The 25,358-nt window shown below is 35.3% G+C and overlaps 2 protein-coding genes across 2 annotated transcripts; one reads left to right on the forward strand and one right to left on the reverse strand.

The window, feature by feature from the left end:
* Positions 1–259: 259 nt before the first annotated feature.
* On the reverse strand, positions 260–8,409 carry LOC140980098 (uncharacterized). The gene is made up of 27 exons (XM_073445769.1): positions 8,239–8,409; positions 8,051–8,132; positions 7,682–7,803; positions 7,470–7,592; positions 7,090–7,233; positions 6,675–6,952; positions 5,921–6,042; positions 5,755–5,846; positions 5,438–5,645; positions 5,291–5,348; positions 4,302–4,450; positions 4,138–4,205; positions 3,857–4,030; positions 3,705–3,776; positions 3,356–3,457; positions 3,183–3,272; positions 2,703–2,778; positions 2,516–2,612; positions 2,311–2,380; positions 2,031–2,216; positions 1,843–1,965; positions 1,669–1,752; positions 1,400–1,584; positions 1,145–1,283; positions 964–1,023; positions 731–835; positions 260–501 (listed from the first exon to the last, which is right to left on the reverse strand). The coding sequence occupies exons 1-27, from the start codon at positions 8,314–8,316 to the stop codon at positions 388–390; spliced, it is 3,201 nt and encodes a 1,066-aa protein (XP_073301870.1). The 5' UTR covers positions 8,317–8,409; the 3' UTR covers positions 260–387.
* A 2,122-nt stretch (positions 8,410–10,531) lies between these two features.
* On the forward strand, positions 10,532–15,034 carry LOC140980667 (translocase of chloroplast 159, chloroplastic-like). The gene has a single exon (XM_073446637.1). It carries the CDS (start codon positions 10,744–10,746, stop codon positions 14,914–14,916), a length of 4,173 nt encoding a protein of 1,390 aa, XP_073302738.1. The 5' UTR covers positions 10,532–10,743; the 3' UTR covers positions 14,917–15,034.
* Positions 15,035–25,358: the final 10,324 nt, after the last annotated feature.

Consider the following 25,358-nt stretch of genomic DNA (forward strand, 5'->3'; position numbering starts at 1 on the left):
TCACTTTCATCTCACGACAAGATTCTCCTCGTTAAGTTTCTCTACTGTGTTAACCGTACACACAGCTTGATTTGACGAAATAAAGAATTGTTTATCCTAACCTCGACATTTTATGATGTCTTTTACTCCGGAATGGGCGAAAACCCAGGCAGCGGCACGGTGGGTCTTGATTTGTTTAGCCTTCGCCAAAACCGATCCTTAGATTCGTTTTCGGGTACAAACTTTAAACATTTTTTGAATGCAAGAAGTGCACAAAACATAAAAAGTACCGCATAAATTCTTAAAACTACGTTTAGAACTAAATCATATCAAAATTTAGACAATTACAAAAGCCACTAATTTTCCCGAAGGGAAAGAAATGGTTGGCAAGTAGATATACATGTCTCTCTATATGAAGTAGCTAAGCGATAGCTTCTTTCTTGATTCGCCTTCTCCATACTGCTCGTTCCACTGTAGGAGCTCGTTCATGTTTCGCGACTCCGACGAAACACTTGCACGTACCTACATTTTGATGACAAATACCAACATACTTTTCAGTTCCTTAAAGCTGAAACGATAGGGGTTTATGACTATGAGCTACTAAATTATTGTGCAGATGACTTGAATTTGTAAGTCATGGATGGGCATTTAGTGGAAGTGAATATCACCAACTGCATTTGGTAAGCAGTATGATCCATGAACGAGTAAAGTTAGACGATGCCCCAACATTCCCTGCTTTTGATGAATATACCTGATCATGTGCAACTTTAAAATCATTCATACTCAGGGGACGGATATCCGAGCTGCTATGCAAGGCAGGCAACGGCCTGTTCTCTGCTTGCGCCAACACTTTCTCCTACATTATTTCATATCGGTTTTGACACATTAGATTGAACATGAAGCCCGAATATTGGTATAGACTTGTAACTTGAACAAAAGTGAAAATATCCCGGAAAGCTTCACGAGGACAAAGAGGGCGCAAACCTTCTTCTCCTGCTCCAAAATTTCTCTAATGGGCCGATATGCAGCCATTACACATAGATTCTGGGAAAAGATTATGAAAATTAAGAAAGCTTTTTAGTAATATATAGAACAGCAATCATTAATAAAATTGTAGGTTTAAAAAAAAATCCAGAAGTTCCATGATATACAGTGGTGCACCGACCTTTAAATCACTTCCCGAACACCCTTCTGTCATTTTAGCAACTGCTTCGATATCAACTGTTGGATCCAACTCTTCCCTGGCTAACATCACCCGTAATATCTTTTCTCGGCTCTGAGAATCTGGCAAGTTGACCATCAGCCTGCACAACAAATTGAGAGTTAAAGTCGCTGTTTGTGTAAGTACATCAAGAACAGCTTTCATTATGGCTTGGTAAAACACTAAAAGATTTCTGCAGAGGTTAAAAAACAAAAGGACCTCCGTGGGAGCCTCCTAATTACAGCCTCGTCAAGATCAAAAGGTCTATTTGTGGCGGCAAGCACTAACACTCGCTCTTTCTCCTTTGTGCGTAAACCATCCCAGTTCACCATAAATTCGTTCTTCATCACGCGCATTGCTTCATGCTCTCCAGGTTTTTCACGTCTGCATAGCATGCTGTCAGCCTACAATAACACATAGAAGCGAGAAGCTAAAAAGTTGAGTGACAAGGAGAAAAATAAAAAGAAATGCCGGTGAGTTATACCAACCTCATCCACAAAAACGACACTAGGGGAAATTTTGCTAGCCAACGTGAAGACTGCTTTCGCATATTTCTCTGCTTCACCGAACCACTAGTCTCAAAAATAGAACATGTTGATCATCAAAACAAAAAAAAAACATGGGCAAGCAAGATTAAAACTCAAGTGCAAACAATAATGTACTTTTGACGTGATGCTTGACATTGATATGTTGATGAAGTTTGCACCAGCTTCAGTCGCAACAGCTTTTGCTAGCATTGTTTTACCAGTGCCAGGCGGTCCAAATAGCAATATTCCCTTACATGGCTGCCAAAGTAACAGTTGAGGATTGACTAAACTTCTAAAGATGCACCATAGTACAATTCAATTACCTTTGTCAACTGTCCTTTGCTGAACAATTCTGGCCTTTGAAGGGGCAACATCACCAATCCTTTCAAAGTCTCTTTCACATTTTCCAATGCCCCGATGTCATCAAAAGTAACACCAATATCACCAGGTGGGATAACCTCACTGAGGATTCTCTTCTCAAATTCATTTTCAGTAACCACATCCTGAAACTAAAGCAGACATTCTCCTTCCCAGGTTGTATGAAACAATCGGAAACTATCAAGTAAATTATTTTATTAGTTATAGAGGGGCAGCAATGTTCACCTTAGAAGACTTTTTCAGACTCTTGTTTTCATTTTGAAAACCCAGCAGAATGTTGAGCCCATAACTGATACTGCAATATAAAGCAAAAAGCAAAAAATTAAGAGCCCAAACCAAAACTAGCTAGCTGATTTTCTTTTCTTACATCTCCAGTTATTCTGATTTTCGGTCGTATAACAAGTGTTAAACTCTAGGCAAAAAAAATTACCTTTCACTTGAAATAACAAGTTTTGACTCTTTGTAAGAAACCTCTGAACAATGCATTAAGTAATGACATAGAGCCCAGCCAGTCATTTTCTGAACACCTGTCAACATCAACTCAATAATTTTAACAAATGAATTTAAGTACATGGCGTCTCTCATTTGAAGCTTTAAGTAGTGTGATATCAACTGACTTTCAATAGTCAACGCTTCGTCTTTAATGCTCAAAGTTTCCAAATCAGGGCATACGAGACCAACTCGACTTAGAACCTGAATTCACACAAGAAACAGAATAAGAGACTCAATGTGTGATGTCCACATAGATAACAAGTTTATCCATAGATTAAAATCAGATGGCAAATAATTCAGTCATATACAACAAAAGATTGGGAGAGAATTATTAAAGTTGTGTAATAATTATCAATCTACATTTTACTAAAGAGTGTCGTCGTTATCACCACCCCAGAGTTGCACTTTAAATAACGAAATAGAATAACATAACCTACTCCCAGCCAATTGTGAATCAAACAAAATTATAAACTAATGCCATGTTGATTTATACAAAAAATAAAGATATGGATCACTCCATGGGTTCTTGGAGCATTTTAGACTCTCATATAAATTAAGTAAAGGGAGTAGCCAAGAAAAGGGCACGGTAAACAGAGGTGACTCACGGAGCGAATGCTACCAATATTTGACTGTGATTTCATTATTTCAATGTCTCGATCCAACTGGTTTTTCCAGTCTGATAGTACTGTTTCATCCTGTCAAAGTTCAACAACCTTCAGAGCCTGCCTAGAATTTTAACAATAGACTCGCATATTAATGGAAACCAACATTTGATTACCTGAGGAATCTGTATGGGCACTTTGTTAGGGAAAAGCCAGTTGAGCTGCTTCACTGATTTTGGAGTTTCTTTACTTCTATCGTTCAGTCTACCAAAATAATCCTTGAAAAATAAAACTAAAACTACATCAAGGACCACAATTCATTCTGTTTCATGTGCAATCTTGGATAAGTGAATCAGATGAAGAAAAAAATGCATGGCTAAATATCGCCTTCTTGACATAGTATAAATGATTGTCATCACAAAAACTTTTTGAATCATTTCAAATTAGCTAGGAAGGTGAGCTAATGCGGAGACAGGAAATACAAATTTAAACAGAATGAAAGTAAACACTTGCTAATTGACTTGCCGGAAAGATAAAGTCGAGCAACGCAGTTTGCTTGCTTCCAAAATTTCTGAATAGCGATCCACCAGGATGAGACTGGAGCACATGGTAGGTTGTTTAATGTTATTTCTATGAGATGAATGGATAATAAAAACATTAAATAACACTTATCTTACCCTCTCTTTGCTGCTGTCTGTCTGAGTATGAGAAGCTATTACAACAAGATTTTCTGGTAAATTTTCGAGTCTAGTTTTGAGCGATGCATACGCTCCAGGACTTCCCACCAAAGATTTCTCAATGTCTTTAACAAACAAAATTAACGGAGAACTTTTACTTTCCAGAGAAGCAACCTACAAAATTTCAACAATTATTCATATTTTTTTCACAGGAACAGACATAGAGCCAAGAATAAGTATGTTACAGAATTGCGAAATATAAATATATGCAAAATATTTACCTCGAAGAGTTCATTTATGGCAAACTTGTCAAAATCCTCGATGGGGCTATCAAGGCATAATTCTTCAGCTGCATTGAATAAAAACCCCACAAAAACAGGATCGACGATACTTGTTCAGGGGTATAACATGAAAGAACAGGGGAAAAAAAAAGGCAAACAATTACCGGCACAAAGAAAACCGTGATCCTTTTCACAAAGGCCCCCAAGATCAGTGCCACATAGGATTGTTTCATCAAATCTGACCCCAATATCCGAAGAACTATTTTCATTAAAGGTAAGTACAACCTTGCCTCTGTAACCGTAAACTGGACCCCTGCACAGAACATGTGTTATACCAGATGCACATAAGAACACATGCATACCAATTAGTGCAATACCATAATCAGTCCAGGGCATCAAAAAAGTTGTAAACTGCATGTTCTTAAATCACGAGGCATGACAAGTGAAACACTGAATAGAAACATCAAAGAACCTCCAGATTTTCACCAGCACGCATCACAGGCACCAACACTGATAATGAAGAAAATTTTGGCACGCACACTGATACGAGACATGAAGACATGGGCCACATTGACCAGAGAAGCCCGCTATCGCACAAGTATATTCAAGGAGAAAGACCAAGACCAACGGGCCATAATGTCAAGCCCAATTACAAGAATACGATGAGAGAACAAGTGGGAAGAGGGGAGGAATAAGAGGAGAGTGGAGAGTTATTGAGATTCAGTTATGTAGTCATTTTTTTTACTGTCAATGTCACTAGCCTAGCTAGGGTAAGGATTATTCCTTTGTACAGAGAATCATTTCTGGGAAATATACTATCATTTCAATCCAGTTTATATTATCAATATATTAGAATTTCATTTTTTTTGTCGCTGCTTTTCTATTTTCTTCCATCCCTGTTACACTGTGGCCATTCGAAACAGTTACCTAACACACGCACATTCTCTCCTTTTCTCTCTTCTCCAGGGACACCAACAGAAATGTGTACTTTGCAGAAAACGAGAATTTGAAGGAATTTCTGGAACAGAAAGCCAATGTCCCTTTACATTTATGACAGATTTTGTTTGTGAACAAAACACGAAAATAAAAAAAGAAATGATATCACTTCAAATTTGTCACATTATGACTTAGTTTTAGAAAGTAGCTTATTAACCTCACTGAAGCTTGAGCAGGAGAACTTGACAATAAACCCACATATTTCACTCTGTCACCTGAAAACAAAACAAAGCAATTGATCAAACAGAATATGTTCTCAATCTGCACTCAAACAAACCAACAACACAAGGTTTTAATAAGATACCTGTCTTGAAAACATAGTTTTTCGATGAAGCCGTAGATGCATCCTGCTTAGGTTGAGCCTGGGAGCTTATATTAGAACAACTAGCCATATCTGCCTCTACAGTTGATGCTGGTTTCTTTAGCCGTTGCGATCTCCGTCTAGCATATACATGTTCTCCCTCATGCTTTGAAATTTCTTTAACAGAATCAGCTCTCTCTTTAGTTGGTCCCTGCGTATATTTAATTGATGTATGTTGATATAAAAGAGAAATTTTACAGCAGACAATGATGAACTACTTGGTCAAGAACACAGAGAAATACACATTGGCGGAAGCTTACACCAGGCAGTACAATGGTATCAACTACTAGGAGCTTCGCACCAAAATATTGAGCAAGGGCCTTAATCAAGGTTTCCTGATATATTTCAGAACCTGTAAGAAAATCAGACACGATCAAGAAGGAAAAATAAAATATTAATAGTATAACAGAAAATGCTGGGCTATACCTGCGGGGCCAGTTAGTAAAATGCTTGGACACAGTGTCGGAAGATCTGTAGCATATCCTACCAATTTGCTACACTTCAAATGTATGTATGTTGATCCAATAAGGGCATTCTTCATGTATTCACTGTCAGACGTCATACGAATGGCTAAAGATCACACAACAAAGAAGGAAAAACCAAATATGGCATAAAAAGGAATGACGATAGCCTATGCCAAAGCAAAAGAAAATGTTAAAAAACATGGACACACTAACCATAGACCCACATTGCAGATTTACAGTCACAATAAGTTGGAAATTTCCATGTTTCAAACCTTTGAGTCCATAGACAATTTAAACAAGGAGGAGGAGAGATCGAAGGCGAGTAAATTACTCACCTCATGCATGTATATAGAAGTAAACAATTAATTTTTCATTTAGCCATAAATATTGAATATAATCACTTATGGGCATATACAGAGGATATCAACCATATATCAACCAAACAACTGGTCTCACTCACACTTTACAAGCCATTTTTTAAGAAGAAAGCAAGGTTTATGTTCACATAGATGCATTTGTTCACATACTTCAACAGCCAGCACATTAAGAGAAGCCTCAGTCTTTCGACGAGTATTTAGGTTAATATTACATATTTAATATGCCTCCATGACTATTAGTTATAGGTTTATCTATGCCATTGGTCAGTGAAAGTGCAAACAGCGATGAATGAAGGTATAAAGATAACAGGACATTGACAAATAATTTGATTACTTTACCTTAGGTAATATGGAAAGTTTTCAAATGAAATGTCACTATTTTTGCAATCAAGCAGTCTTTGTTGTAAGCCATCTTTAAATGCTTGGCGCCTTGATGATATCGAAATAGGAGAGTCAGTATCATTGTGTTGATCTGTAAATTTCCAATGCTCATTGAGGATTCTAAATATTGCCTCAGGACGTAATCCTTTTATTGGCTTGCCATGGGATTCTAGCATGCTTACTGAAGGCATCAGATTCATTGCAGAACTAGTGTAATTGGAAAGTTGCTGAAAAATCTGGTAGTAAGTCAAGGAAAACTGTTGGCTGATACAAGTTGAGGAAGCAGTGACAGATGTAAGGTTGAATAATACACGAAACGTTCTAACTACTGAGAAATACTGCAACTTAGAAATATATCTTGGCAAAAGGATACATATGAATGCTCCCCGGTCGAGCTAAAAACCACCTCATCACCTCCATTGAGGTAAATGGTGGAATCTTTAGAATAAATTTTGCCATTGACTTTGACAGAACCATTCTTTCCAGTAATTTCAAGTAATGTAACTGATGGTCCACCCTAGGGATAAACAATAATTGATGCCACAATAGGCATCAAATCAATAAATATCTAAACAGGGAGAAATATTTTTCAAATACAACAACCAAGGTAACCAGGGAGGCGGCTATTCAATGAATTGGGCAGACAACTTGCATTTTTCTTTTTGGGATTGTTTTATCAACTGATGGATAACTGCCAAATCTCCCTATTGTCACACCCCTAAGGCAAGTACAAGAAAATAACATAACATTTACCTCTGTCTCAATTTGTTTCAGACAACACAAGGATTCACTAACTTCTGGATCACGCACCAACAAGTCACATTGATTACCTTGGCCAACAGTGAAAGTAGGCCTCTCCATAACAACATGCGGATTCTGGATCGTGTTTTGCAGCAAAAGTTCATTAAGAAACTTAATCGAAATAAAGAAATATCATTAAATTGATTAAAAAAGCATATGTCTACCTGTGAGCACTGTGAAATAAGTTTTCCCCATGCAACACCGACGTTAGATTTCATTTGACTTTTCTTCCTCCCATTCTCTACCGGCACAATGGAATTTACTTTCTCCATATCAATCACAGTACCTGCATTCAGAGCACACAATTCGTAAACGAAAAATTCAATAATTCACCAAAAAAACATCGAGTAAACTCAAGAATTATCAAAAACATCATGAAAAAACTCAATGATTTGCAGAAAAAACATAAAGAAACCATAAAGAAAACCCAAGAACTTGCATAAAAAACTCGTCAAGAAACAGAACTAGAAAAAATAAATTCACATGCAGCTCAAAGATCACACCGACGGTCAGCCAAGAAACTAAAGTCTCACTTTCAACTGCCACTTCCGGAGGTTTCTCCTGCTCCACAGCTTCTACCGAATCATTCTTAGATAAAGAAGACGCCTCGGGCAACTGTGCACACAAAAAACCCGCCAGAAATAAAAACCACAGAAACCCGAAATGGAAAAATAAAAATAAAACCAAATCAAACAAAATCCTACACAAGAAAAAATTCAACCTTGGGTCGTTTCCCGACAGGCAACGAAGAAAGTGAAAGACGGCGCTTAGAAGAAGAGCTCCGCCTCGTTTCCACCATTTTTCTGATCTAATCTTTAGACAAACGCCTAAAAATTTATTTTCTTCAGAGAGAAAAAAATCATAAACGAACTGTATCGAAATTATCGCTGGATAACGGTAAAAGGTAGCCTATTTATACATGTTCATGCCTAAATATATTTTATACAAAGCTTTGACCTCTTGGTTTCATTTGAAGAACAATTTTTTTTATGGCATTAAATATAATATATAATAAAATTTGTTTGGAGATTAATGAAATCTAAATATTAAAAAAAATAAAAAATAATTATTATATATAAAAATAAATTTTGTATAAAATTCAACTAGACTTAGATAATAACATTTTGAAATATTTAGAAAAATAAAATCAAGAATATATAAAGTCCTTTAAATTTTTGTAGCAAATATTTTCTAAAATAAAAAAACTCCTATAAAAACATCACACGAATCAATTTTATTAAACATATATAGTATCCTACTCAATTCATGAAAAAATATTATTTTTATATCATAAAATTACTTTTCACTCTAAATATAGATCGAGTTGACATGTATAATGAATATAGATTAACGAGAGCGTCTCACAAAAAATCAAAATTTTTGTGTGTGTTTCAACTTGACATAGAACTCCGATTATAAAAATAGAGGGAATTATGATTAATATACTACTCCGTGTTTTTAAACATATTCATCGTCGATATATTTAAATACATACAATATTACTCTATTTTTTTTAAATAAATGATAGGGTTTTTTAAAAATTTGTCATATAAAACAAATATTACAACGTCCTTGTTAGCAATTCAAAGAAAAAAAAATCAAGAAAACAAACAAAAAAATACCTAATCCAAATATTATTTTCCACACACTACCAAACAAAGATTTCATCTTCAAAAATATAATAATTTTGGCTTCAATATTGTTACTCAAACTTCTTGGGATATTCCCTAATTCATGAATCGCATACTTTTTATCCACAAAATACTTGTATTTCAATAATCCTAGCAATGTATTTTACCATAGGAAGTCGTTTTACTAATTTTTGAACCAAAAAACCAGTCATAAAATGCATATTTGTCCCCAGATTACACTCTATCAACAGATTTCACATTAGTTATTTAATAATACAATTTAGAAAAAAAAATATAATTTCATATTCTATACATGTTTTATGGTTTAATTGGAAGTAATTAATGATTATAGCGGTTTAAATAATTTTTATGTTACTAACAAATTTTTTTTGTAGTATACAAACAGAGAGCAATAGTCGTTCATGTTAGGAAAGCATTCGAAATATACTTTTTGTAAACAATTAACATATGGTAAAAGGAATCAGACGTTCAATTATTAATGTAAGAAAAGCTACAAACATGTAGCCATAATAACCATTTAATTAACCATGTAATAAAAGGAGCAAATAGACGTTGTTGTCCCTCGCAACTTTTGTATCTATATGGTTTATCCGGTGGAGAGATCGAGCCCTCTAGCTCTCCTTAGTAGCCTTTGGGCACTAGATCCAAGGCGATTTCCGACAAATCTCCCTCGAGGGGAGTCAAAGAATGAAGAATTTTTTTCAGCTAAATTAAAAATAATTGACATAATCTAAGATATGAAATATTTTACAAAAATAAAAATAATTAATTCTTAGCATAATACTGCATTTGAAATATTTTTTTAAAGAATAATATTTCGTCGTTTATTTTCAAATTAACATAAAATGTTTATTATTGCCTGACATATTCAAAATAAATGAATAAAAAAAATTAGAAAAGATGTTATTTAAAATCTTAACCAAGAAATTATCCAAAAATCATATCATTATATATATTAGATAAATACGTAAACAGGAGAATATTCTTACAAAACGAAGTTATGCAGGATACAATGAATAAAATAAAATGATGACAATATAATCATATTTTACACAAATTTCAATAAAAAATTAATCTATTAATTGATCAAAATAGTATCAATATTCATTATTTTTTATTAATTTTTAATCAGTTTTTCAAAGTACCATGTTATTATTATTTTATAAAATTAAATTATTTTATAGTTTCCATCTAAAAATAACTATTACAATATCATTCAAAACAAAAATAAAAATATATTTTATTTGCCAAAATATTATTATAGATTTTTTCAATATCTAAAAAAAAACAAATATTGATTTTTTTATTACAGGAAAATATATATATATATATATATTTCAATAAAAAAATCGTAGAGAAAAAATCTCAAACAATAAGCAGCGCCTGCCTGCGGTTGCCATACTCAGTTTTCCCCTCTCAAAAACCCGAAAAACAAAAACCTTATCACAACTCGATCACATTCTTCGCTTCTCAGCTCATCTCCTTCTTTTTTATCCATAAACTCTTCAAATTTCTCATCTTTTAATTCAACCACCTTTCAAATTCTTCGTTTTTTTGTTACTTTTTGGCACTCCATGGACTCGAAAGAAGGAAATTTGAATCCCAGCTCGGAGGTTGCTTCAGGTTCTTCTGTTTCTTATGCGTTTCCATCTTCTTACAGTACTGAAAATGAGAATTTACAGAAAAAGAACGATGCTAACAATGATAATGATGAAAATAGTAAGAATATTGGTGGGAGTAGCGTCGATGATGATGAGGAAGAGGGGGGTTATGTGAGTGGGAAAGAGGAGTTTGAAGCGGGTTTGGAGAACCCGGTTTCAGATGGCCCTGATGGGGCAGTGAACGAGGGAGAGTTTATTAGGGAGGGGAATTCTGATGGCCCCTTTGTGGATGCTTCGGGATTATCTGATGAAAAGGTTGGAAATTTACCCGTTTCGGATTATGTCAAAAATGTTAAGGCTGTGGAGGGGAAGGATGCAGCGTTGATTCAAGATTCTGGATCTGTTTCTGCTGCAACCGATGATGTTAATGGTGCTGAGCTTAATGGGGTTGTGAGTTCTGCAGGGAAGGGTGAACTAAAGAGTGGGGGTGAGGTTCAGGATGACAATTCAGGGAAGGAGTCCAAAGAGAAAGGCGAAATTGACAATTTGAGTATTAAAGATGCGGTTTTTTTACCAGAGAATGAGGAGGTTACTGTTGGTCCAACCGAAGAATCGAAGGTGGTGGGTCCTGGTGATGTGAAACTCACATCTGAAGGGGATTCTGTTGTTGATACAATTCAGGTTGATGCTGCAGGTCCTGGAGTTGCTGTAGTTGGAGAGACGGGAGGAAATGGAGATGTAAAAACCATGGAAATGGATGCCCCTGCTTTTGGTCCAATGGAACAATCGAAGGTGGTTGGTCCTGGTGATGTGAAACTCACATCTGAAGGGGATTCTGTTGTTGATATAATTCAGGTTGATGCTGCAGGTCCTGGTGTAGCTGTAGTTGGAGAGAGAGAAGAAAATGGAGATGTAAAAACCAAGGAAATGGATGTAGCTGCTGTTGGACCAATGGAAGAATCGAAGGTGGTTGGTCGTGATGTGAAACTCACATCTGAAGGGGATTCTGTTGTTGATACAATTAAGGTTGATGCTGCAGGTCCTGGAGTCGCTGTAGTTGGAGAGACGGAAGAAAATGGAAATGTAAAAACGAAAGATATGGATGCCTCTGTTGTTGGTCAAATGGAAGTTGGGTCGAACGAGTTTGAACCTGCAACTGAGAATAATGCTGACGCTGAGGAGCGAAAGCCACTGGAACCAGCCCTTGGGTCGAACAAGTTTGAAAAGTTAGGTCAATCAGTTGCTACAGATTTGATTAATGGAGTTCCTGGGGACACAAAAAGCGGGGATTCTGTTGACATAAGCGGGTCTCTGAATGTGGAAAATAGTGCGGAAAAAGAAGAGGAAGGATTTAAGCCTGTTATTGTTTCTGAGGCATTTGAGAAAGGCATCACATCCAACGTTAACTCTGATAGAGAGGTCATGCCTACAAATGAAACTGTGCAGATCAATGGTGAACAAGATTTTGGTGAATCTAAAGCTGTACATTCCCAGGAAATTACAGAATTGGAAGGTGAAGAAGTTGAGCCTGTTGATTCAATGTCAGAAGGTGATACTGATGGTATGATCTTTGGAAGCTCTGAAGCTGCCAGAAAGTACATCGAGGAATTGGAACAAGAATCAGGTGCGGGTTCTCAGGCAGGTGCTGACAGTTCATTTGAGCATTCTCAAAGGGTTGATGGCCAAATTGTTACAGATTCTGAAGAAGATGCTGATACTGATGATGAAGGAGATGGTAAAGGGTTATTTGATTCTGCTGCCTTGGCTGCGCTATTAAAGGCTGCAACCGGTGCTGACCCAGATGGTGGTAGTATTACAATCACATCTCAAGATGGGTCTAGGCTTTTCTCTGTTGAGCGTCCTGTTGGTTTGGGATCTTCACTTCGGTCTTTGAGACCTGTCCCTGCTCCCGCCCCAAGACCAAACCAACCCAATCTTTTCAGTCCTTCTACTTTTACAGGTGGAGGAGAGTCTGAGGCCAACTTGAGTGAAGAAGAGAAAAAGAAACTGGAAAACTTACAGAAAATCCGAGTAAAGTTTTTGAGGCTTGTTCATAGATTAGGTGTCTCTCCTGAGGAATCTGTGGCTGCCCAGGTTTTATATCGACTTGCGCTTCTTGGGGGAAGGCAAAACAACCAAACCTTTAGCCTTGAAGCTGCCAAGAGGATTGCATTACAGCTAGAAGAAGACGAAAGAGAGAGCTTGGATTTCTCCATCAACATTCTGGTTCTTGGAAAATCTGGACTGGGGAAAAGTGCTACCATAAATTCAATATTTGGACAGGATATGTCTCCAATTGATGCATTCGAAGTGGGAACAGCATCCGTGAAAGAGATCTCTGGATTTGTTGATGGAGTTCAGGTTCGTGTTGTTGACACACCTGGTCTCAAGTCTTCGGCAATGGAACAGGCTTTCAACCGAAACACGTTGTCTTCTGTAAAGAAGTTCACAAAGAAATGTCCCCCGGATGTCATGCTTTATGTGGATCGGTTAGATGCACAAACTAGAGATCTTAATGACCTCCCACTCCTGAGGACCATCACTAGTGCTCTTGGCCCTTCCATCTGGCGAAGTGCCATTGTCACCCTCACTCATGCTGCTTCAGCTCCACCCGATGGACCTTCTGGCGCGCCTATAAGCTATGAGGTTTTTGTCACTCAAAGATCTCATATTGTTCAGCAGTCGATCGGGCATGCAGTAGGTGATCTACGGATGATGAGTCCGAGTCTGATGAATCCGGTTTCTCTTGTGGAAAACCATCCGTCTTGTCGGAAAAACAGGGATGGCCAAAAAATACTTCCTAATGGTCAGAGTTGGAGACCTCAGTTACTGTTGTTATGCTACGCGATGAAAATTTTATCAGAAGCAAGCACGCTTTCAAAATCTCAAGACCCATTTGACCATCGCAAGATTTTTGGTTTTCGTTCTCGCTCACCACCTCTTCCATACATGCTGTCATCAATGTTGCAGTCTCGTGTACACCCAAAACTTCCATCCGTTCAGGGTGGAGATAGCGTTGATTCTGATGTGGACTTGGATGAGTTATCTGATTCTGACCATGAAGAAGAAGATGAGTATGATCAGCTTCCACCATTTAGGCCTCTCAAGAAAGCTCAGTTGGCCAAGCTCAGTAAGAAACAGCGGAAGGCATACTTTGAAGAGTATGATTACAGAGTTAAACTTCTCCAAAAAAAGCAGTGGAAAGAAGAATTGAGAAGATTGAGAGAGCTTAAAAAGAAAGGTACGGATACTACAACTGGCTTTGGTGTAGAGGATGATAATAATCCAGAAGCCGCAGCTCCTGTGGCAGTTCCCCTACCGGACATGGCTCTGCCACCTTCATTTGATGGTGATAATCCATCTCACCGATACCGCTTCTTGGAACCAACTTCACAGTTTCTTGCACGGCCTGTTCTTGATACTCACGGTTGGGACCATGACTCTGGCTATGATGGTGTCAACCTTGAACACAGCTTAGCTATTGCTAATCGTTTTCCGGCAGTATACACCATTCAAATCACCAAAGACAAGAAAGATTTCAGTGTCAGCTTAGATTCCTCTATTGCAGCCAAGCATGGAGATGATAACAGCATGTCAACCATGGCTGGCTTTGATATTCAGAGTATGGGAAAGCAACTCGCTTATATCATACGGGGCGAAATGAAATTTAATAAGTTTAAGAAGAATAAAGCTGCTGCGGGGATATCTGTGACATTTCTTGGTGATAATGTTGTCCCTGGTGTCAAGGTTGAAGATCAGATTACACTAGGAAGACAATATGTTTTAGTAGGCGGAGCTGGTGCTGTCAGGTCTCAGAATGACACGGCATATGGTGCCAATTTCGAGCTGCAACTCAGGGAGAATGATTATCCGATAGGCCAGGTTCAGTCCACATTTAGCATGTCTATCATCAAATGGAAAGGCGATTTAGCACTCGGTTTCAATACTCTGGCTCAGTTTTCTGTGGGTCGTAACTCGAAGGTGGCGGTTCGAGCTGGAATCAATAACAAGCTCAGTGGTCAGGTCACTGTGAGGACAAGCAGTTCGGAGCATATTTCACTTGCATTAGCAGCCATAATTCCTACTGCCATTTCCATCTACAAAAAACTCTGGGCTGGTACCAATGAGAAGTATTCAATCTATTAGTTTATCATTATATTTTGTAGTTGCATTATTTGTTTTGATTACAAGCACCAAGCAAGACTATGACTTCTACTGTGTCTTCTTTTTGAATAATCATGGCATAATTCCATGTTTGACTCTACTTGGTTTCGTGTTCTCACTTAGATCAATATTTTCCTATGTATTTATCTTTGAGATAGTAAGTGTGTGTTTTACTCTCCGTTTCGAATTTATGCTAAGCTTGCCGTGGGATTCGAGCCTAATTTTGCAGGGCTTCGTTCAATGATTGCCGCTGATGAGTTGTGATGCACAGAATTGGGGAAAGAAAACTTTTCCGCAAGCTTTTACTGTATTATTATTATTAGTATTATCATTTGATAGTTAATTGCGGTTAATTTCGAACTAGTGTGCCGTTAATTTATGTTACTAGATTGATCCAGATGCTTATCCACTGTGTTAGCCGAACGAATGAACGTTGATAGAGGAAGCAGTGAGCACGGCCAACACATTTCCTGTAAGTACGGAGCCATTACTTTAGTTGAGTATTGATGTATTGATTTGGTTTGGTAGGAAAATACCTTGTGCAATAGCGGGAGAAAGGGCCTAAAATCATTGGATAAACTAATAGACTTATCCGAAGTGTTTCTATTTTGCCAAAGAAGGGAGGTATGAAAATGGTAAAGAATGAGAATTCAACTCCAACGCTCACTAGGTGACAAGTTTGTATTGAGTATAGGAAGCTCAATAATGCTACGAGGAAAGATTACTTTTCTCTTCATTTCATTGATCCGATGCTTGGTAAATGGGTTGGATATCAACTTTATTGTTATTTGGATGGATATTCAGAATATAATCAGATTGTTATAGCGACAGAAGACCAAGAGAAGACAACATTAACTTGTCCTTGTATGTTTTTAGGAGGATGTCATTTGGTCTTTACAGAGTATTGGTGAAGAGTAGAACTTATATCTAATTTTGATTCCAATATTTCTATAAAAAATCTAACATCAAACGGTGGAAAGCACACGATGGTTCTATTGCTTCAATAGAGTTATAGGTCTCGCGAACTCTATAAACATCCATGGTATATTTTCCTTAAAATCTTATTCAAAATTCTCTCTTCCGAATGATAAATTCTAAATATTTTATCATTCAATCTGTTGCGTATTTTCTGCTCGCAAGCGCATGGTTGTCAAGTTTTAATATATGGGAGTAGAGTATCGTTCTCACAAGGAGTGTATTAATAAACTTATACCAGTGCTTGCAATTAAAATAGTCACGATTTTATTTAAACGAATCACTTAGCGATTTGGTTTACTGAAAATGAATTAATTGCAAATAGATATTAATCTAATTATTGAATGGAGAAATATCAACAAGAGAAAATATCTAGATGAGTGATTTCACTAAGTTTTCACAATAATTATTCTCGATTGCATTTATATTCATGAATTTCAATTATTTAATGGCTAAGAACACTTAATTATTTTATTCCCTCTTTCCCAAGTGGCGAATAAACTGTATCATTCAAACTTCGATTTAAACATTTCTAATAAAAATCTAAGTTTAAATGATATATGCAAACGATGATCTTACCTAGGTCTCGCTAAAGTTATATGTCTTCCGAACGATGTAAACAGTCAATGATGTGTCTCTAATGATCTATAATCCTAGTCCCTCTCCCGAGTTGTAGAATTATTCAGACAACAGAAAATTTTTGGCCAATAAATTGTAAGCGATTAAAAGCAAAGAAACACGATTAAACCAAAAGGAATTCAATCACAAAACAGCCGAGTCAAATTATCGTATCAACAAAGCTACATCATCATCTAGAATGGAAAAATTAGTTGATAACGAAATCTAAACAATAAACAAAACATGTTCGAAGGTTTAGACATTTCAACACAAGAAATAAAAAATGGTGAAAGATTAGATGGCAAATCAGAAGTGACGTCTCTGTCCCCAGATTCGTCGTTCTTCGTCGTTGCGATCCAGTCTTGCGCTCCAATTCTTCGTTCGTGCGCGTACTCTTGTTCTCTCGTGGTTTCCTCCCATTGCAGGCGATATTACCGGAAGCAAAAAATGTTCTTCAAACAAAAGCACACACTCAAATGGAAGGGCTACAAAGCCATGGCATCCAAAACCCGGTCCGTGACTATTCTGAACTATCACAAATTGGGTTTCTATATTATTTTTCTTCACTTTGACAGTGCCCACCAGTAAAACCGTATGACGGCGCGCCGGTTCATTTCGTAGGCTTTGCTTCCGATTTATTCACCCCAGTATACACTGCCTATATATACGTTAATTTTTGTTATTCAAATATCTAAAAATGTAATTTTATCTACAAATAATTTTGTAAAAAAGTGATTATTATACCTTGTTATAGTTTATGAGGCTGTCATAGAACACCATTACCCCGATAACGGGAAAATGATTCAAACACTGAAGTGCCTGATCTTTAGTTAAAATCTTATATGCGCTTATTTTATATCTATCTTCCTGCAACCAAAATAAACAATTAAACATATTTTTAAACATATGTAATTAAGTTACAATTATATCTTACCGTAGGATGAACTTTTGCCACCAAGTTTTTTAATTGTGAGGTTGTGCAACCAGTACTCGCTCGTAGACCATATTTTACAATGTATGCTAAAACATGATCTACCCTTGTACCTCCATGACCTGTCATGTCATTTGGTGGTGTCGGAATTGATAATAGCTTGTGTAAGTTGTCGAAGCATTCGTTGACATCGAAAAAGAACACTCCTCGCCAATTCTTGATAGTTAATCTTAGCATTCGATAAACAGTTTCCGCACATTCTATCGTTGCTATAAACGAACAGGTGGATAAAGGTGTTTGGAATATCGGATCTATTTGATGTCTTACTGGAGACAAGAAATCGTGTACGAAGGGGGTTGCAATGATTTGCATCCCATCTTGAAGGAATTTTTGTGTTATTTTATTACATAAATATGCATAAGTTGCCCTGTGAACATAATACAAATATAATATTATTTTAAAATGAATTTAAAAATATTGGACATAATATGCATTGTACAAGTTATATTGATACGCAATGACATCATATACTTGTTTATACATAAAATGTAATAGATTGATAAAAGATATAAAATCAATAATAATAAGTTATACAAGTTCCTAAATTATGTCGACTGCTAGCTTAAACAAAGAAATCAAGAATTATATTTATTTATACTTGAGAGCTTTTCTATTGATGGTGGTCCACAAGCGTTAATTGATCGTTGATTCATTTCTCGGTGTTCTCGGTAGAGAACAATTTACAATTTCGAAAAGAGTTTGATTATATTACATATTGAAAACGAGTGATGCTCATCAAATGAAGTTTACTTAATGTGTTTGTCATAGAGACGTTATTGAAAGAGATAGTATTTTAATTTGAATAAGTTCTTGTATTATATGCATAACTCTCCAAAAACTAAATCAAATTTCAGAAATCAAACCGATAGTTTTCAATTAATTTGAATAAGTTCTGTACTAGAATTATCCCATATATGCATACAAACATAACTTCAAAAATAACAAAAAATATCGTCAAACTTACAAATGTTATTGTGAAATAACTTTATATTACCTGGGAATCAGCGACATTTGCTTCACTGAAAAGGTACGCGACAACTTAGTTGCTTGGTAGAATGGTCTGTATCCCACTGCTCTCAAATGCAAAATGCCCCCTAAAACAACATATTAGATGCATAAACGAGAAAATGATGAATCAGAGTTAAATGCATGAGCCTATTAATGTAAAACACAATCAATCCTATCAATTGATTATATTCACTTTTTATATTTGAGTTATTTTTAATTTAACAAATTAATTTTAAATTTAAAACTATAAAATTTTAATTTTTTTTAAAAAATAAATAAATTTGGATTTGAAAATTGTAGGGCTAAATTGTGGACTTGAAAAATTAAACTTTGGGCTCAATTTAAAATTTGAGAACTACAATGACTTGACATAACTAAATGCCAAATTTTTTACATATACTCTAAAAATTAGGCTAAATATTTTTATGTCATCTGTTCTTTCCAGAAGATTTTGATCTTAATTTAATTTACAAATGGAATTTTGGGAGTCTATGCTCCTCTCTCCTAGAGTTTTACTCCTTTGCTCATAAAGTGGCTTGTGCCAATTATATTCTTTTTTTTTCTTTTCTTTCTTTTACTCCTGGATCCTCTTTCTTCGGTTCTTCTCTTATTTTTTTGTCCTTTTCTTATTTTGTCTTTCTTTTTTATTTTATTTTTATTATTTATTATTTATTATTTACTCTTCCTCCTAATACAGTTATTCATGTAAAATTAAATGTTCTCGTAATTTTAGATGATGAAATTAAAATCTAAAATTTAAAAATTACAAGGAATTTATATTTACTCCCAACTCTTTATAAATGTTAAATCATACCAAAAAAAACTTGTTTCTTTCAATTTTTTTTTGTAATTTAAAATAACTAATTTTAAAATTCTCATTTTTAACACAAAGTTACAGAAGGATATTTTAAATCTAAAAAAAAAAACGATATAGTTTTTTTTTTTTTTTTTTTTTTTATCTGTGTTGATGATTATAGCACTTACAAGTAGTTAAAATATATAGATTTAGAAAATGAAATTTTTTGTAATATTTAAATAATCATATAAAGTTTTAAAATTTTAATTTCATCATCCAAAACTGAATTTATATACGTAGATATTAACTATTAAAAATGAAAACATAATATCCAATTTTATTAGGAATAAGCATGGATAAGAGAAGAGTAAATAACAAATAAGAAAATAAAAAAGAGAATTTGAAATTATCTTTTTGGAATAAAAAATAGAACAAGAAAAATAAATAAATAAATAAAGTGATTGGGGCTAAGCTGATTGCTTACCATAACGTCTACTTATCTCAAAGCTCAGCAATGGCACCTCTCCTTCCGTAACCTTATGAAGGCTCAACATGACTATGTTCAGTCGCTCACTGGCTGGCTCCGCCTCAGTCTATTTCAAGTCGGTAACAATCCGCTTCACAAAATGAAACAAGATTCGGCCGTTTACTCACTATGCGAAGAGTGGCAGCTTGCCATCAACAATGCCCCCGACAGGGTTGCCTCGGAGGGAATCAAGAGCTTCTTAACTGTCATCCACGCCATTGTAGTGCAACAAACTGAAGAACAGAAAAGAAAGTTCATTGTGAGATTTGAACTGAAACGGCAACTTAATTAAGATTTCCAAATACGTTGATGCATGGTTCCCCAGTCCCCACTTCCCTTCTTAGTATATCTGCATACTAGGTTGTCATTTTCAGCCGGATCTCTTGTTGATTTATATATAGGGTATTAAATATCTACTGTACTATACAACAATTGCTTGTTGAGTGTACATCGAGTAAACAACAAACATTTACAATAACTTACAAAACAAACACCAAATAAATCTAAAAAAAAAAAAACTGACAGAAAAGAAAGTTCATTGTGGGATTTGAACTGAAACGGCAACTTAATTAAGATTTCCAAATACGTTGATGCATGGTTCCCCAGTCCCCACTTCCCTTCTTAGTATAGCTGCATACTAGGTTGTCATTTTCAGCCGGATCTCTTGTTGATTTATATATAGGGTATTAAATATCTACTGTACTATATTTACTTAGACTAATAGCTGTGTTCGCGATCCCCTTGCAGGTTAAAAATTTTGTTGATATGATTCGTGAACCATGCGGGTGTTTTTCGGGAGTTTCCAACAATCATTTTATTTGAATTCGATTTAGTTGTACATTAAAAGTCTCATTGGCTCTATTTGTATTCTTCATTTAATTTCATAATAACAATGTATTTTGTTTAATTAAAATGCATTTGTTAAATTTTTTTTTTATATCCTTATGAATACCATAATTATCCAAAACAAACTATATGGTTCCTTTGAAATTTTTATGTTATAAATTGAGAATTTTAAAATCGGATATTTAAAGATTAAAAAACTATGATAAACGTACATCCATAGTTTAAAAGATAAATTTATTAAATGCTACACCTACGTATACAAAAATATATATTTGATTTTAATTTCAAATTTGAGTAGTTTTATGTTTAATTACTTGAAAAGTTCTCATGTTGAATGTAAGTCTATCATAGTGATAAATTAATAATTAAGAGTTCCAATTTTTATATTATACATAATATTTTATTATCAAATTATTTGTAAGAATATAGATTTATAATGTTAATTAGTTTGAATATGTCTTAGTTTTGGTGATTATAGTAAACAACATCGAGTTGTTTCAAAATTTTACAGTATCAAGATGAAAGCCGGGAACTCTATGTAGGACTTCGATCAATCTGTCTCGAAAGAGAAGTCAGTCGAGTAGTTGAGCAATGATGCATCAACATTTTTTGCGAAGAAATTTTGTAAGCTTCTAAAGAAGAACCAGACAATTTCCAAAGCCCAAGCATACACAATCATTACAAGAAAGATTTCAGTGATGAGGACAATACGTGTTTCAGCTATGGGAAAGTCGGACATTTCATAGCTGACTGTTCTAAGCCAAAAAAAGATGACATAAGGACAATTGACAAAGAAGGCGGATATCATGACAAGAAAAAGAAGTCCAAGGATGACATGAGGTCATTCAAGAAGACCAGAGACCATAAGGTACTGGTTGCTCAGGACAACAAGGCAAAGTGGGCAGATTCCAACTCAAACTCATCCAAATCAGAGTCTGAAGATGAGGTGCAGTAAACCTGGCCACCGGCCGATTGTAGACAATTAAATTTGTTGACCATGAAATTATGGCAAGTACAAAATAATATTAAATAAATTTATTGGGATATTAAATTCCTACGAAAATAAATAGTTAATTGATATTTTAATATATTTTGTGAGCATATCAAAATTTTAAATCAAAATTGCAATCTTGTACTAAATAGAAGAAAATACTAGCATTTTAGTATTAAAAATCCAATCTTTCACAAAATGGAAAAGAATACTAATATTTTTAATATTTGAAATCAAATCTTATGATTAACGGAAAGTAATCACCAAATAAATTACGAAGGAGCCAATCAAATTATGACACCTCATCAAATGAAAATGGAAAGAATTTTCATCCTTTGACTATGAATAAGGAAGCGGAAGACCAAGAAAGACACAACACAGAAGGCAAATAAGTAGAGAAGAATTCAAGACGTAAATTCTCTCAACTTAAGCTCTTCAATTAAGAAGATCAACGAAGTTCAAGGCGTGATTGAAGGCGTTCATCATGTTCTTCCTCAAATTCATCCAAATTCAAAAAGATCGTGTTCTTAATCAAATTGAAGATCAACAAATTCAAAGCACGATTCAAGGCGTTCATCACGTTCTTTTCAAATTTTGAAGGTTAATTCGATATCAAAGTTTTGATCAATTGAATTAACGTTATTGAATTATCAAACCACCTTACACGAAACTCAAATACTCAATAAATTCAAACGCAATTTTGGGAGTCCATGCTCCTCTCTCCTAGAGTTTTACTCCTTTGCTCATAAAGTGGCTTGTGCCAATTATATTCTTTTTTTTTCTTTTCTTTCTTTTACTCCTGGATCCTCTTTCTTCGGTTCTTCTCTTATTTTTTTGTCCTTTTCTTATTTTGTCTTTCTTTTTTATTTTATTTTTATTATTTACTATTGTTTTTATTATTTATTTTTTATTCTTCCTCCTAATATAGTTATTCATGTAAAATTGAATGTCCTCGTAATTTTAGATGATGAAATTAAAATCTAAAATTTTATATTATAATTATAAAATTTGGATTTATCTTTTTTATAGTCATTTTTATGTTTAATATTTTTATTGAAGGAATTTGGATTTATCTTTTTTATTTTTTCTTTTGTATTTGCATTTTTATTGTTCCTTGTTTTATAAGGGCTTCCGGATTCTTTTATTTTTTTCTTTCAAATTTTTCCAAGTTATTGGGAATAGTTATCTAACAATATTTATTTAATTAATTAAAAAATATATTATCTATATATTTTTGTGAGAAATTTCATTTTTGTTGGATAAGTTATCAAATCAATAAGGGTGATAATTGCAATTTTAAAATGGTCATACCAAACTAATTATTCTAAGGTATTTCCTCTTTATATTATAGTAAAAAACAGACCAACATAGTATTCAGTTTTTATTATAAGATCTTTTAAGTTTAATAAATAGTAAAAGATGATATATATACTGTTGTGCAGGAAGTTTAAGTTGTCACTGCTAACCATGCAACCCATGATTGGAGGTGCAGCAAAAATACTAAACTCAATTTCGACGTACGCCATGCATTGTGGTGCGTGTAAGCAAGAAGGGTTTTTTCTTTTCCTTTTTATGTTGTTTTTGTTTTTGATTTTTGACATGGTAAATATACAGTTATTACTCAGAGATGAAGTCGAAATATTAGATAAAATGGCTACATGAATGGGAGACACTGACACAATAGACTAACAAATTAAATAATAAACGCAAGGACTTTCTTTCCTCTACGTGCTTCTCATCTAATCATATACGAGTTCTCTATCTTTCTCAAGTTGTCACTCACTGCCATTTANCGACATTCTCCCACTTGGAGATTTGATTGAGAATCAAACACATCTCCACACATCCTTTCAATCTTGCCATTCTTTGCTGCTTACGTTTTTGCTAGACCACTTGAGGATCTACACCACTCAAACTTATCAGTGTTCACTGGCTTTGTCAGAAAATCAACTATGTTATCCTTTGTATGGATCTTCTGCATATCCACGCTTCCTTCCTCTACTAATTCCCGCACAAAGTGAAATTGGACTCCAATGTGTTTTGTCCTGGAATGAAAGGCTGGATTTTTTGCGATGTGCAAGGTACTCTGACTGTCACAAAACAAAGAAATATTTTCTTGTTTGTGCCCGATCTCCTCCAATAACCTTTTAATCCATATTGCCTCCTTGCAAGCTTGAATAGCTACCATGTATTCTGTCTCTGTTGTAGATAACTCCACAACTGTCTGCAGTTTTGAAACCCAACTTACTGCTCCCCCTGCAAGTGTAAACAAATAACCAGTAGTAGATTTCCTCTTATCAGGATCACATGCATAATCTGAATCGACATAGCCCCTGAGTGTAAAATCTGATCCTCCATAACATAATGCAGCATTCGAGGTACCCTTAATGTATCTAAGATTCCTCTTAACAGTGCTCCAATGCTCTCGTCCAGGATTCGCCATATGCCGACTAACTTCTCCCACTGCTTGAGCAATGTCCGGTCTTGTACAGATCATAGCGAACATCAAACTTCCCACTGCTGATGCATATGCTACTCGAGACATCTACATCCTCTCTACTTCACTGCTAGGACACATCTTAGAGGATAACTTAAAGTTAACAGGAAGAGGGGTTGAAATCGGCTTACTATCTTGCATGTTGAAGCGTTGCAAGATTTTCTTCAAATAATTTTTCTGGGAAAGCCAAATCTTTCTGTTACTTCTATCTCGGTGAACTTGCATCCCTAGAATCTTGTTTGCTGGTCCCAAGTCCTTCATATCAAATTCCTTAGCTAACTGTGCTTTCAATCTTTGGACATGATCTTTATTGGGGCCTGCTACCAACATGTCGTCTACATACAACAACAAAATGATATAATCATCACTAGACCTCTTGAAATACGTACAAGGGTCTGCACTCAGTCTGTTGTATCCAAGGCTCATGATATAGGAATCAAATCTTTTGTACCACCACCTCGGTGCCTGTTTGAGACCGTACAGAGATTTTTTCAACCTGCAGACCAAATTCTCTTTGCTTTTTTCCTCAAAACCTTCTGGCTGGAGCATATAGATTTCTTCTTCAAGATCTCCATGAAGAAAAGCCGTTTTCACATCTAGATGTTCTAGATGTTGGTCAAACACTGCACATAATGCCAACACTACTCTGACTGTTGTAAGCAGAACCACAGGAGAAAATATCTCATTGAAGTCAATGCCTTCTTTCTGAGCATATCATTTTACCACCAATCTAGCACGATAACGCTTCACTTGATTATTGCCATCACGCTTGATCTTATAGACCCATCTGTTTCCAATGACTTTCCTCCCTCGTGGTAGTGTAACAAGATCTCGAGTTTTATTTCTGTCCAATGCCTCCAACTCTTCTTGCATTGCTATCATCCACAAGGATACATCTGAGCTTTGAGTAGCTTCGTGGCACCTCGATGGCTCACCATCCTCTGATAATAGACAATATGCAATATTGCTTTCAGTGACATAATCTGAAAGCCAACTTGGTGGTCTTCTGTCTCGAGTTGACTGCCTCACATTGGAAACTTCAGACTCAACATGTTCTTGTTCTTCGTGCTCTGGTACTGCTTCACAAGAAACTTGACCTTCGTCCATGTTATTTTCCACCTGAAATATAGTAGTTTCTGAATTCGGTGTGTCTTTGTCTCTCTTCACTTTATCTTC

Source organism: Primulina huaijiensis, chromosome 7 (genome assembly GCF_012295235.1).
Source record: "Primulina huaijiensis isolate GDHJ02 chromosome 7, ASM1229523v2, whole genome shotgun sequence".
NCBI lineage: Eukaryota > Viridiplantae > Streptophyta > Magnoliopsida > Lamiales > Gesneriaceae > Primulina > Primulina huaijiensis.

What these genes read in the sequence shown, in the direction of transcription:
- LOC140980098 (XM_073445769.1), bottom strand. Translation starts at nt 8,316, where the DNA reads ATGGTGGAAACGAGGCGGAGCTCTTCTTCTAAGCGCCGTCTTTCACTT. An exon ending in CAGACAGCAGCAAAGAGAGG is followed by an intron (nt 3,777 to 3,856) that starts GTAAGATAAGTG and finishes CATGTGCTCCAG; the next exon opens with TCTCATCCTGGTGGATCGCT. An exon ending in TTAAAGTTGCACATGATCAG is followed by an intron (nt 502 to 730) that starts GTATATTCATCA and finishes ATCAAAATGTAG; the next exon opens with GTACGTGCAAGTGTTTCGTC.
- LOC140980667 (XM_073446637.1), top strand. Translation starts at nt 10,744, where the DNA reads ATGGACTCGAAAGAAGGAAATTTGAATCCCAGCTCGGAGGTTGCTTCA.